Source organism: Calliopsis andreniformis, chromosome 6 (genome assembly GCF_051401765.1).
Source record: "Calliopsis andreniformis isolate RMS-2024a chromosome 6, iyCalAndr_principal, whole genome shotgun sequence".
Taxonomy (NCBI): Eukaryota; Metazoa; Arthropoda; class Insecta; order Hymenoptera; family Andrenidae; genus Calliopsis; species Calliopsis andreniformis.
The window spans coordinates 11,825,367-11,840,638 of NC_135067.1; the positions used below are offsets into that span (position 1 = coordinate 11,825,367).

General features: G+C 34.6%; 2 protein-coding genes across 2 annotated transcripts; both read left to right on the forward strand.

Moving 5' to 3' along the window:
* Nucleotides 1-590: 590 nt before the first annotated feature.
* Nucleotides 591-10,649, forward strand: LOC143180409 (diacylglycerol lipase-beta). Its single transcript, XM_076380121.1, has 14 exons — nt 591-702; nt 3,006-3,104; nt 4,182-4,394; nt 5,282-5,598; nt 7,017-7,160; nt 7,799-7,967; nt 8,221-8,344; nt 8,412-8,555; nt 8,692-8,803; nt 9,068-9,160; nt 9,262-9,416; nt 9,673-9,822; nt 9,911-10,029; nt 10,233-10,649. Exons 2-14 carry the CDS (start codon nt 3,010-3,012, stop codon nt 10,399-10,401), a joined length of 2,004 nt encoding a protein of 667 aa, XP_076236236.1. The 5' UTR covers nt 591-702; nt 3,006-3,009; the 3' UTR covers nt 10,402-10,649.
* Nucleotides 10,650-12,529: 1,880 nt separating this feature from the next.
* Nucleotides 12,530-15,161, forward strand: Tif-ia (RNA polymerase I-specific transcription initiation factor RRN3 homolog Tif-IA). Its single transcript, XM_076380137.1, has 8 exons — nt 12,530-12,679; nt 12,897-13,100; nt 13,177-13,396; nt 13,474-13,582; nt 13,686-13,838; nt 13,907-14,392; nt 14,472-14,650; nt 14,731-15,161. The coding sequence occupies exons 2-8, from the start codon at nt 12,897-12,899 to the stop codon at nt 15,075-15,077; spliced, it is 1,698 nt and encodes a 565-aa protein (XP_076236252.1). The 5' UTR covers nt 12,530-12,679; the 3' UTR covers nt 15,078-15,161.
* The last annotated feature ends 111 nt before the right edge of the window (nt 15,162-15,272 follow it).

Below are 15,272 nucleotides of genomic sequence, written 5' to 3' on the forward strand. Positions count from 1 at the left end.
ACAATTTTTCGCGCGAAGTGCAGCGCAGAGGTTGCGGCAATAAAACGGGCCGCAGGGGCACCTGTCCAGCAGCTCCTACCATCGGCCGCCGCCGCGTTATCCCCGCGAGGAGTCGTTCGTTTTTTCGTAAGCGGACGTACGCGTTATCGAGAAGGAACGAAGGGAAAGTTCTGGCAGCGTTGGACAGTCGCGGCCAACCAGCTCGCGTGATTCGACGCGGGGTGCTGCGAAACAAGGTGAACGGGTCTACCGTGAGCGCATTGTGCGCGCATTTTGCCGATCTGCGCCGCGAGCCGGTGCAATTTTTCGAACGACGCGACCCGTTTCGCTCTCAAGGAGCACGACAGCCGCCGCGACGTCGACGAGACACGCGTCGTACGCGGGGAAAATTGCACACACGATCGCATTCCACCGCGGGACCTGCATCAGCGGTTTTCGGTTGCCGCGCGCTGCGAGTCGGTGCCCCATTGTCAGTTCGATTTCGGCCACCGTCAACGGTCCTGAATGTCAGTGCACGCCGGCCAGACCTTGTCCCCCGTTCAGAGCAAAAAACTCCGAGACCTGTCGCGAGGCCAGATAAAACGGTAAAACTGGCCAGCATCCTGCCGCGATCGACTGGACTAGTGATTGTGCATGCAGAAAAGTGGGATCTCGTGAATGGTCCGAGGCTGCACGGAGATACTGTGACGCTTCGTTGGCAAGGTAAATGTACCTTGAAGTACCTTGGAGTACCTTGACGGCGATTTATTCTTCGGCAGTTTTTCGTTCTCGTGACGATTTGGAGAGTATATTTTGAGTGATGGGATAAGAGTTTAGTATAGTGGGTTGGGCTAGTCGATCTTTCAGCCTAGTCTCTAGTGATTTTATGGTAATGTAGTGTCTTCAATGACGCGTCTAGGTAATCGAAGGATGAACTTTTAAGGCGAGAATAGCTTCTGTAGATATAGGAGGTTGACAGAAATTTTGTTAAGTTTTCTGTGGTGTTCCATTCAATGTTTCCTTTAATATTTTCTCAAGACTATTTTTTATTTGTGTTTCATGTTCTATTGATTTTCTGTTAATTTTGGAGGAATAGAAATTCCAGTTTTGCTATAATTTATCGAATTCTTGTACTGTATATGCACTGTATACACAAAACTGAATATTTGCTGCTTATTTATACAGGGTGTCTAAGCTGAACCAGTTCAGCTAAATATCTCTTCTGTTTTTAATAACATGAAATTTTAAAAAATTAAAAACAAAATGATCCTAGATAAAAGATTGTTCTTCTATGAAATTCCTGCTTCAGAACAATGATCTTTATGTCATTAAAACCAGACGAGATAAATGGACTCCTTCAGCGTAGACACTCTGTATACTTGTTAACCAAGGTGCTGCCTCAACCACAAATCGTACAATTCAATCAAGTAAACGCTCTAATTACTACAAATAATTAAATCTCAATAATTGTTTGAATCTTGACTAAGCAAAAATTCCATTATGAGGAACGAAATTTCTTCTGATTTCACGAAGAACAATCGAAAAATCAGCAACTACGTAAAAACAGGAAATAATCAATAAGAGCCACATCAAACAGAATTTTACCTAAGACATTACTTCTCAAGAATCACTTCCGTGGAAGTAGCACTAGCAATAGCATAAAGCGTAATCGATATTTCGCAAGGTACCTTACAATAACAGCGAAGCCTCGCCGTGAAATAATTGATAAGCATCCTTGACCACTATGCACTTTAAGGTGAAAAAAAGCGCCGAAGGCGCAACAGCATCGGTCGCGTACTTAAGTTAGACAAAGATCAACGAATCCATTAGCGATGGAGGAATGACAGAAGGATGCTCTCAGCGACTGGGAATGATGATCGTTAAGTAACTAATCTTCTATTTGAGTAATTTCGTAGATCAGGTTTTAGGATGTCCAGTTAGAATTGCCAGCGAGAAAACAGTGACGCAGAATCCTCTGTCGGCAGGTATCTTCGCCAAGTGCGTGAAAGTGTTTCGAGAATTTGGAACAAAAAAGACGATCTTTGACACGGTCAGGGTCCACTCGTGAACGTTATGTCAATCCTCTCAGATGTAGGATAGACAAAGACTTTCTCTCAACGCTTTCTCTGCTCTCTGGTTTGAGATCAGAGATATACGTTGTAGCAAAGACTCGAGCATTTGAATGTCACTGAAGTTTGTGACACTGAGAGAATCGGAGGTTCGTTGATATGAAGATCAGATCGTTTTGTGGGAGCAAAATTGTTTCGATTTCCTGTCGAAAATTTTAAACACATCTGGTAGACTGAGGTACCGTATCTGGTAATAGATTTATTTTACTGTGTGGGAAAGAGATACAGGCTCCACGTGACGGCAAATATATGAATATTAGCCTTATAATTTTCCTTTCCTACAACTTCATACATCTCTGAATGATAAGGAATGTTTCAGAAGAAAAGTACTTTTCAGAGAGGAAGAATGTTTGGATGTGATTTAATACTGACCTCTTTCTACTTCAGGAGTGATGGAACCCATTCATTTTCATTTCTTAGAGAAATTTCATTAAGAGAAATTTCAAATAGGATTTCTGAATGTAATAGTTACTTATATCGAATGATAATTATAGTTTACTCGTGACGAGTAATATGCTGAGATATTCGTATTCGAGTAATATACTGAGAAATCTAATTTCCTATGAAATCTGTACACGATACGTAACTTCTGACGTCAGCCTAGAAAAATTTCTAAAGTGTGTCCATAATTTTACATTGTGGGATCTTGATGCAATACAATGTTAACAAGGAATCCCACAAAACCACGAAATGTTAACGATACGCGCAGTTTGGAGGAAATTTTCCAAGGTATTTCCCGTATTTTACGAAGGAATACTAGTACAGGACAATGTTAATTTCTTACTCCGGTTTTCTGTTACTTATTTATTTACGAAGCACGTTCGACTGTTGTCAAGAGTTGGTCCGCGTTATTGAGGAAAAGTATTCCGTTCTCATAGTTGCGGTATGTTTTCACAGAGAAATGCCTGCGATCAAACTTTTCGGGAGGAAATGGCTAGCAGCGACCGATGATCTCGTTTACCCTGGCCTGTTTGAGATTTTTATTCGAACCGTTTGGTGAGTAAAGGTTTTGTTTTATTTACGTAATCCGACCTTTTAATTTTGTGGCAGTTTTATTATGGATATGCAATAACTTTTTTGGCCGACTCATTATAAATAACAGAAAAAGGGTGAATTGAATTGCTTAAATATTCAAATGAGTTGTAGTCGATCTGATTTTAATCCTCTTAAAAAACGAGTTTAACATACAAGTATTGTCACAGTTTTTAAACTACTTGTTATATTTTAATGTAAACCGTGCTAGTGATGTAAGAATCAATTTTTAGAGATATCTCCATTGGTCTTATTTGAAATGCAAACAATTTGAATAATTCTTGACTCGTTAAAATTTTATACATAATAAAATCCAAGATTTTGACATAGTAAAGTCTAATTTACATTCTATGTTCTCCTCACGAAACATTTGTTCGCCTTAGTTGATACTACGAAATCAGTATTACAAAACGTATTAAGCATTTCCTATTTCTTTGCAGAAATACCTAAATTACTACTTATACTATTCATGAATTTTAATTAGATATTAATGTAGTCAGGGTATTTCGAAACCCTAGAGGCGCTAGAAATAATTTAAATTCATGATAACCACTTATGAACGATCACGGAAAGGTAGCACGGAATACTGTGACAAGTAACACCTGTCATTCAACAATATTTTATCTGACAAAAACGTTTGTGTCGACAACGCTGACTTTATAATCATTCTTATAATCAATACAGTTTTTGCATCGTCAAGTGTTATGTACGTACATCTATGTTTACTACAAAATCTGTAATGCACATCTATAGACACTAGCGAAGTATTTACTTGCACGTGGATCATATTCCAAAACGAATTTATAGAATTAATCTAACGTTTTTAAGCACACTATAAAAACTAAAATGGACAGAATGAGAGAAAATAGGAAGACAATGCCAAAGAATAACAGAAACAGCAATAAATTCTTAATAAAAGAATTGCATATGTATAATTAATAGATACGGTTCTAGTAATTTGAATTTCAGCAACCAAAGAGTCAATCACCTAACTATGCTAAAAATCTCCATTCCTACTTTAAAAATTTTTTCTGTTCGCAGGTTGATGCTCATTGGCACTGCTTGCTTTAGATACTACGAATACACATGGAGCTGTCAACTAGGAGGCGAATTGGTACGCGTGTACCTTTTAGGACAAATATCGTTGCTCGTCGTGTCCCTACTGCTCATGCTCATCATCGCAAGGCTCAGCGCGAGAGGAGCTATCATGGAAACGCGAGCTCGTAAATATGTGGAGCCGCTCTTGACAGTTAAGTGAGTGAACGTGCGAAAATTACATAGCAATCTCCACTTCAGAGAAATGATCGGTTTTCTAATATTGATTTTCTCGAACGTGCATCAATGTAAATGTCTCATAACTGACGGCAGCGAAATTGTGCTTCGCCGATCTGTAGCGACGACAAATCAGTCCTTCATAATACTTAGTGACGCACATCTGACCGCATTAGTAACGAATCTGCACTTCCCTCAGTCATCGTAATTAAGGTATCAATAAGAAAAGTTTAATTGATGACTTAAATGACGTTACTCCTGGATTTGAATAAGGTCAAAGAGATTATAACACGTTAGACCTGGTCGAAGCTACTTGCTGTCATAGGTTCTCACGGAAAATTCCTGTTTTCCGTAGCGCAGATTTCTTTTACCTTACTCTATTATTCATAATGAGAGATATTGCTAGTGTTGTTATAACTTTGACCAATTTGCAATGCAAAGGCCTAATGAACTCCTTTGCGCGTCATAATGTATTCTCAATGCAATTCTTCATCAAAATATTAACACGAATAATAATCATAAAACATAGCGAACATTAATCACAGGATATAAAATATCGTATTGAAATATTGCACCGTAAATATAAAGCTTAAGTGTTCTATTTTCGCGGACATGTGCGTCTGAATTTTCGAACAATCACGTCGTTCCAAGAAAATGTGTAATGTAATGTTAACTCGTAGAGCAAATTAACTAGTTTTTCATCCAACCAATGGACTTTGTCCATTCAGGTAACATACCAATACGTCTCTCTCGAGTTTTTTAAATATTGCCTCCTCAAACAATCGCGCAGCCAACAATCAGTCATCGAATGTATTTCTAAAGGTGACTTCACGCTTCCCATAAAAATCGAAACGTTTTTACGTCTACAGGATATTACTACTTCTACCTGAGATCTCATGGAACGTTATCGGGAGTCTATGGATGTTTGGGCCAAAGGTCGAATGCGGTTACGATCACTACACGACATCCGTGGTGCAAGCTCTGGTACTGTTCGACTGGATCCTCATAGGCCTGACCGTCTTCGGTCTGGCCCTGATCTTCGATCCCTTAGGATCCATGGCCAACAAGAATCTCGAGAGTTTAGACGAGCACAGCAAGGCTTCGAGCATCTGGCTTCGGAGATTCAAGTTTCTCTGGTGGATGCAAAAAGACGAGGGCGCTAACGAGACCTTTCAACATGTCGCTGGTGAGACATAGGTACGGCTGGCCTAGAAAGAGTCCTGCCGCATTGAAATTAGAACGTGCCTTCTACTTTGTGCGTTTCTCTTGGAAAACGACTCCGGATTCGCGTGAGATCGTGCACGTAAAGTGCTGGGAAAATTTCCTTCGCTCGTGCTGAAGTATACCAAATGTTACGAACGGAGAATTATGTCATCAAATTTGCTTTCACATATTTAGAGAACATTTTTATATTTTATGGGACCTTTATGCGGGATTCCTAATTGATGAGCGCAACAATGGTTTTATTCTCTGTCTTCTTTCACCTTGAATTCGTTATTTAAATACTTCAAAGGAATAGTAGCTCGTTAAAATAATTTTAGGAAGTAGTTAAAGTGTTGTTTGAATATGGAACGTCAGAATTTGGTCATAATTCAAACATTAACATAAACGACATCATACATAGTAAATTAATTATAAGAAACTGGTAAATATTTGATAAGGTGAATTTTAAGTTTAAATATAATTTACGATATTCGTCGAACTACAATGGTTGGACAAAGTATGGAAAATGTTTGCAAATATTAAAAAACACGTTAATTGATTTAAGAGATAGAAAAATGAATTGCTCTCTAAAGTGTGAAGCAAATTTTTACGATTACTTTTTGCAATAATTTAGAAAACAGTCTACTTGACGCGCCTTGCATATGTAAATTCTATACGTCTTTTATGCAAATTATTTCTAAATAATTTTGTAAAAGTCAACCTTATGGAAATTTAATGATCTTGAGATACACAAACAGCTTGCGTCGTGTGAACACTCTCAAAGACGAAACACGTAGAAATGGCTACAAGCAAAAATTTCCTAAACATTTCGTGCATAGATAAGATCTTCAAAAAGTATCTTTTACAAATTTTAGTCTGTACGCTACAATGGTTACCTATCTAAAAATCGTTTCTAAGACTCGATATATAAAGTGCTCTTTTAATTACGAAAGACAAACTATATTACTAAAACATATTCGTACATCGTAGAACAAAATTTTGCAACACAACTTTTTCATTTCTGTTCTAATTCTCACAGTAGGCAGGACTTTTTATAAGGGGTTAATGTATGCATGGAATTGAAACCTATTTTCCTGTGTGAAACATTAATCCTCGATCTTAATTTTGACTAACTGGGTGATTAACTAACGATACACCGTATGTCGTTAATAATTATCTTTGGTGATTGGATAATCCAAGTTTAATTATACTGTGAACACTTGCTCTAACTCTTTACTCTATTGTTGCTATTGATGTACCTTCTCTTTAAGCAGAATACCTACATTTAGAAAAACTATCTTGTCAGACTGACGTTTTAAACAATTCTAAAATCACTGTGCATTCGTTTGAAACCTTTTCTAAATTATTTTAATAAAATAATAATAAAGGTATTGTTCATAGGCCTGATAACTGCTTTGTTCCGTGGCACGGACCTAGTGCCTTCAGACGTAGTCGCAGGATGCATTCTACTGAGAATTCGACAGAAACGTGAAACCCATGAGTTACGTCGTCTGAATCTCCTTGAGAGGCCAGCATATACTAGCGGTACGTATAACGTTGCACGCTTCTACTTTCTACTCTGATATAATAACATTCACAGCATAAAATCAGATAATTCGTTACGTGATTTCAATATCTTGCAAATACAGCAATAAAACACGCCTATATATCTAAACACGATTATGCTAAAGAGATTCAAAAAATCAAAAATTAACTGTCCCTTTTTCATCTCTGACTCTCCTTAAAAATGACAAAATTTTAGAGAAAACTATTAAGTATAATTATTCAAAATAAAAAATCAGATTGAAGATGCATAAGAGAGAACCATCAATTTTTTATAAAATAATTATAGTTAATCAGAGCGAGAACATACTTATATCTTTATTGAATAATTTCCAAGCATGACGGGAACAACAGAATTTTCTTCACACTTTTAAATACAATGCATAGTGTTGACTTTGAAAACTATAAAGTATAGATACTCAAAATAAAAAATGTGATTGAAGATGCATAAGTTAGAATTATAAATTTTTTATAAAATAATTATAGTCAATCAGAGCGTGAAGAGACATATTCTTGTTGAATAATTTCCAAGCATGATGGGACAACAATAATTTTCTTCACACTTTTAAATACAATGTATGGCGTTGATTGACATTAATAACAGTTAATTTTTGTCACAGATGTATCCACGATTTTCTCGGATACACCGAGTTGGATGTCCTTGGAGAACGCGCTTCATTACATAAATCTTTCGATGGCTTGTTACGGATGGTTATTCGTCCTGTACAAGCACATGTGCACCGGATACTTTCATATTATTCGGAATTTAACCTGTTGCGCTTGCTTCAGGTAAGTGCACTTATAAAAGAACCTTTTCCCGAACACGAAACACTGTTTCTAAATCATTTTACGATGACACAAATTATATGTTATAATTATTTTAAGCTTACTATATTCCACAGTAATATTTCGAATGCTAAAAGTTTAAAGAAATATGACCTGTACCAAAATGAAATTGATTTACAGTAATATTTATTTAATAAGAGGTGAAGAGAAAAAGTGTAAAAAAGGGACAATGTTAATAAAAATAATTCAATTACAGAAGAAAACACACAGCGATCCATGGTGACAATTGTTGCTATTGCTATTTGGCTGGCGTGAAGTATTTGTCAGACTTGTCAGTAGACGACATTTTGTTCGCTTCATTTAAAAATCATTTGTGTGAGGTATGTTCTTTCTGTTTCTGCTTTATACTTTGTTTAGGAAATTACTCATTTTTCTACATGCTTGCAGGTACCTTATTGTGTAGTCGTAGATCACAAAACTAACAATATCGTTGTTGTTATACGGGGTTCTTTATCGCTGCGCGATATATTCACTGACATTGCCGCGGATTCTGAAATCTTTGATTGTGATGGCGTGCCACCAGGATTAATGGTAAAATATTATTATCAAAGACATAAAACGAACGACCCTATGCTATTTATGCATATACCAATTTTTCAAATCCAAATTTTAGTATAATTTGTTTTTTCAACGAATTATTCATAGGAATAAATTTCTTTCTTCGCAGGCACACCGAGGAATGATAATAGGCGCGAAAGTGATTTTAAAACAATTAAACGAGAACAAGATTTTAGAGCGGGCATTCAACACTTATCCTCAATTTAATTTAATGCTTACGGGTGAGCTTGAGAATCATTCATCAGTACATATTTATCAAATTAAAGTAAAAAAACCTCAATAATAAGGTGGTTCATAATTGGTCAATTACGAAAATGTAATACTAATGATAACAAAAAATATAAAAAATATTTAAACACTTCATATCGAGTAAAAAGAAAGTGTTCTCAATTTTCAACAAAAATGAAAAATCGAATGACCCTAGTAACTTTCATTCTTTAATTTCAAAACATGCTATATTGATTTCTACATTTATATGTGTTTAGGTCATAGTCTAGGCGCAGGAATAGCTATTCTCTTGGGCTTTTTGCTACGTACTCGGTATCCAGATATAAAAGTTTATGCATTCTCTACTCCAGGTGTGTATTCCGAAAATGTAATAATAATCCTAATTTTAGTAGTTAGATATTGTTACAAGCTTCGTTTTACTCGGAATAATAAAAAAAAAAATGTTAAATAGCTGGTCTCCTTTCACGAGAACTCGCTAGGATCTCGGAAGAATTCGTTCTTACGATAGGAGTTGGAGATGATTTTGTGATGAGGCTAAGTGTTGACAGTGTAGAGAATCTTAGGACATCGTTATTAATGACACTTCATGCTTGCCGACTGCCGAAGGTAATAATTATACATAATAATTTGTCATCACAGCATTGTAGAATAAATACTACCTATTTCAAAAAATGTGAAATACATATTAACAATTTTAAACTTCAAAAAAAATTTTGAAAGAAGATTATTATGCTCTAATTAAAAAAGTATTTCCCTCCTATAGTACGTTCTTTATCTCAAAAGCTGAAGATTAGTTAAATAACGTTTCATCAAGTGATTATATCCTATGTTTTAATTATAATAGTAAATATTATCTTTTCAGTATAGAGTAGTCTTAAATGGGCTGGGGTATATTCTATTTGGAATCCCTCAAAAGGATCTTAGCAAAACTTGGGCTAACTGCAACGTGACTACGACTGCTTCCTCGGGCCAATCACCCTTACTCAATGAACGAGACTTAACGAGGACAGAGGTAAAGATACTCACAAGGAAAATCTATAAATCATTTTACAACACGGCACGTGTGTGAAATTTTTACAAGAAGTTATGCTTGATTCCAGGAAAGTAATAAATATGAGCGCGACATCACAAAACGAAGATTCTCAAGAGTAAAATTGTATACAGGAGGCAGAATCCTGCATATAATAAGACGAAAGTCGAAAGACTCAGATGAAGAGAGGTATGCTATTTATATCCTTGAATATTTGCAATTATCTTAAATCCAAATTAATACTTAAAGAAACAATTAAATAGTTCCATTATTTCTTATTTTAATTCTTTAGATTTTAATTAAATTTGAGGATTGATTATTTTAATTATCCCCTAGATATCATGCAATTGTCAAATGAAATACATTGTGCATAATGATTGCGTTTTTTCTAGTAACAACAAAGAGAAAATATATGAGATGCGATGGGCACAACCAGAAGAATTCACGGAATTAATTGTAATGCCAAGGATGCTTTTTGACCATTTGCCGAAAAGTATACAAAAAGCTCTAACGACTCTAGTGGAGAAACAAAATAATATGCCAGTGTATGTTAATCCCTGAAAGGATTCAAAGAAATACTTTTCCATTTTACAAGAATAAAAATATAAAGAGTATGGAAAACAGAACATACGAATTGCGTCCAAGAATTTTTTTGTATCAAATTTTTCACGAACAAAATCTTTAACTTATTGTAATCAATTTGTTCGTTTTTTCAGTACTGTTACACAAGAAATGTAAATTTTGTATTCGACATAGTAACAATTTATTATTTATATAAGCTTTAGGAATATGACGAATAAAAATTTCATTTCAACATTGTTAGTCTCCTCATTTTAATATAATTATATTTATAAATGAACGAAAATTGATAACCATTATACCTCTCGTTATTAATATCGGAGCCCATCGTTCTCCCTTCATAAAAATCTTATAGTCTAAAACTTAACTAGTAAGCCAAAGACATTTGACTAACGATCAAGCTGTCACTGGACAGAATAGTTCAGGGTAGCCTAAAGTAGTCCTGGATAATCCAGGAAGTTCTTCCAAAGGATCGACAGGAAACTCTGAAGCGAGTGACCAGAAAATTATTATCCCTCGGACAGCAGACTGTTTTCCATTCATGTGCAAAGCCAACAGGCTCAGGGTCACTTCTGACCCAGCGTTCGCTGTCCGAGGGTTAATAACAATCGCAAGCAGTGACTGATCGCAACAATCGCAAGCTATTAACATTTATAATTGTTAGTTAAAGAAATATTAAGAAGTTTTCAAGAATTGCGAGATTAAACGAAGAATAACGTACGAAAAGTTAATAATTTCCACATGCGTCAACTAAGAATTACAAATATCAATAACTTACACAAGTGCACACTGTGTGTGATTGTTATTAATAATAAATGTGCCAGAAATTGTTCCTCAGATGATTATTTTATAAAAAATATCAATTTGTAGTAAAATATTGTTCGTTAGATCAATCTTGAAATTCTTATCACCTGAAGAACTTTTCTGATTGGTTCCCCTTCTTCCTCGAGACAGTATAAATACCCCTGCAGGGGCACGAGGGTCTCACTTGCCGCGGGTCCTCCGGCGGGTGCGGACCTCCCTGGGGATCCTGAAGGGATTCAAGGGCCCTAGACCACCCTGGGCCTTGGTCGACCCTTGACCCCTGGACTTCCCTGACCAGTGGGCAGTTGGCCGATGACCAGTGGTCATCTTGCATAACCGGTGAGTTTTTGCTCAAATTTTGAATTTAGTTCTACTGTTGCCTCTCTTTTCTGTTTAACCCCTTTTTTGTATGTACCCCGCCCCCTTCCGGGATAAGTGTTGTACTTTATCTCTTTATTATCCTTCAATGGAATCCAGTTACTATTTCTACTTCTTATACTTGTCTTTCAATCACCTCTTTGCCTTACTAATCATAAGTTTGGATTTTAACATTTTTTTTGAAGAGAAGTCGATGGAATTTTGATTTTATCTATTTCCCTGTGGGTCTGTCACATAGTATTCTGTTCTTACCACTCATAGCTCTGCACTCTTATTTTACACACAGTCGGTAACGTTGAGAGTGACACCAAAATGGTAATGGTGTTTTAAAAAAACGTAAATTGTAATGAATTATACATATATATAGTTTCATATTTCTTTACTAATTTATATATCGGCGCAGTTATTTATTTTTTCATATAGAAACAGTACCGGTATTAAGACAACCTATATGACGCGTACCTCGCGATTTAACAAACATGTATGATGTATGAAAGACAATGAAATAATGAAATTTAATTTCTATTATTTTGAAACTACCTAGTGTTATCTTTAATAAAACGTTTTGATCGTATGAAAACTTATTTTGTTACTCTACTGAATCTATTTTTTCTATGTATTCGTTAGAATTCTTTGTGGCGTAATTAAAAACTTACGTGTTTTCGATGACATGTTGATTTGACGCACCCAATGATCAATTCCAGATTGCGAGCTGGCTTCTAATATTTTGGGCACTTGTTTAAACATTTTGTTGCTTCTTTTTTTAAGAAAAATCGGTATATAACTAGACCAAATGAAGACTGACGCTACGTGCTTTCCAAAGTGGTCGTTCTACATTTCGAATAATCGAAGCGATATTATTTCGATAATCGAAAGTATAAATAGGTTAGACTAATCGATAGTGTAGGTGTTCGGAATCGGCTCTGTCTCTGAGCACGTGTGATTAAAGAACGCATGCGGAAGTATTCTTTTTTGGGACAATATTCGTGCAATACGATTTCAAAATGTAATCATGCATATGATTTGGAATTCTCAGAGGATATTAATATATTAAAACATTATAGATATAACCTTAAAAGTAAGTATCGTCTAATTCAGTCTCTATATTCTGTCATAACCTCACCCTTCTACGAGCATATGCTTGACATTTCAAAAATTAATATAAATATCACCTAACAATCGTCATTTGATTTTAAGACTGACGTTAAACGTACTGAAAAATGATTGTTGAATTTAACCTCCGCGAAAACTGGTTCGTGTAGTCTATTTTTAATATTAAATTTTTTTTTAAACAGATGTCAGTTGTATCATCAAGAGTTAGCAGTGTTTCGTCGATCTTAAAAGCTCCAGGAGTTAGATCACAACTTATTAGACAGAATAATAGAGTCTATTTCAAGCTTCCAAAAGATCTTAAAAGTATTATTTATAATTTTGAAGCTGGGAATGGCACTAAGGATTATGAAGATTTAATATGTATTTTGCGAGAGTCAACTATTAAGGTACATTTTGACGTTAATTGAATATATTTTATTTTATTTAGACAGGAATATCAATCCAACATTTCTTCAATTTTAGGACACAGATTTCATTGAATTTTTGGCAAACGTAAGACAATGTATATCTTTACTTGGTCCAGTTCATAAAATATTTATAGATACATTGTTACAAATAAAATGGACTAATCGGTCATTAGAAGTAGCATCTGCTTATAAGGCTTTTATAGAAGATTTGATTTGTATGCAAATTTATTATGCTAAACATGTGATAGATAACTTAGTTGAACAATTTAAACCAGGTATGTTCTTCGAGATTACAGTATAAGTGTACATGTTAATGTACAATTTCTTAATTTAACATTTCGATTTTATATAGATGAAAATGATGACACTGAATGGGAAGGAGGAGAGTGTAAAGAAGAAGATATTCAAAGATTAAATCATATACATGACATTCTTTGTAAAATATTGAAAATTGTGCCAATGTAAGGATTTGCTGTCAAATACAGAATATATAAATACTCATATAGAAGTTATATGCAACTTCTAAATAAAAATACAAAAGTCAATGAATCAATTTTATTTCAGGTCTAGCAAGTTGCTGTTACAGTCACTTAGAGGAAGATTTCCATACTTAATTCATGGAACTCATATACACGAAGTGTATGTTTATGCGTTAATTCAAATATTAGACTATGCACCTCAATTACGATCTGACATTCTGTCTCTAATTATTAATAGGTAATACATCAAAGCATAGTGATTTTCGATAAATTGTAATTGGAAATTAAATATTTTTTTTCTTTTAGGCTAATGGTATTAGATGTAAACATACCACGTGTAGAGACAGATAATGAGGATGAAGATTCAATGGATGATAGTAGTGAATGTGAGAGCACACTTGGTAATGAAAATAATGTTGTTGGAGAGAATAATATTACAGAAACAGACAAAATACATCCAATAGCTCATAAATTGGATGTGTGTATGGAACTGATTCTAAAATACATGCATAACTCCTGTTTTGTTGAAGGAGTTTTGCAGATAGATTCTTTAAAGAGTCTTTATTTCGATATATTACAAATATTTGAAACCGTAATTCTACCAACTCACGCGAGTCAGTATGTGCAGTATATTATATTCTATATTTGTAGTTTTAAAACAGCTGTTGTGGAGGCTTTTATAGATTGGTTATGGCGTAAAGTATCAGACCCTAATATCCCTTCTATAATACGGCAATCGTCTGTGGCATATATCGCTAGTATTTTAATTGCAGCAACATTTGTCACAACTGGGTAATTGTTGAATATATTATATTTATGGATTAGTATATGTACTACGTGTATTTTTAATAATGTGTATTTTTTCATTTAGATTAGTGAAAGAAATTCAGTTTAAAATGTGCAAATGGATACATGATTATATTAATATGCAAGATCACTCAAAGTATATAAATGATGAAAATAAGGAACATACTGTATTTTATTCTGTCTGTCAAGCCTTATTTCTTGTAATTACTAAAAGGCATAATGATTATCCTGATTCAAAAAAATGTGAGTATTTGGATTCGTAATTTAATAAAACGTATACTATTAATTCTAGAAATTATTGCAATATATTTATTTATTTTCAGATATTTTATACCTGCAGGAGTTAGATTTGGCAAAAATTATAACTTGTAAATTAAATCCATTAAAAGCATGTCATCCTGAAATTGTACACACTTTCGCTGAAATTACACGAATGTATCAATTAGCATATTGTTATACCATAATCGAAAGTAACTCACGTAGTCAACTTCCTGTTTTCAATAGTAAAAAAACTGTAACGCCCACGATCGAGAACTTCCTCCCATTTAGTTCTTATGCGCTAGAACGAAGTGGGCAGAGATTAATTCCCCTATTTCGTGACAATGTTACTAATAATGTACAAAAATCAGTTGTTAAATATAGGGAAGACATTGAATACATGACTGATTAATAAACGCAATTTTTGAAATTGAAAATAGGATATATTTTAATGTATTTTTATTTGTAATCATTTTTCCAATAAATTAAATACTAACGATAATGTGGATTTTCCTTTAGAATCTATTAAATAAATAAAAACTGTTCCATCTCCCTTTATGAAAATATATTATATAATGTACTTGAACTTTAAAATTTTTAAATTCCA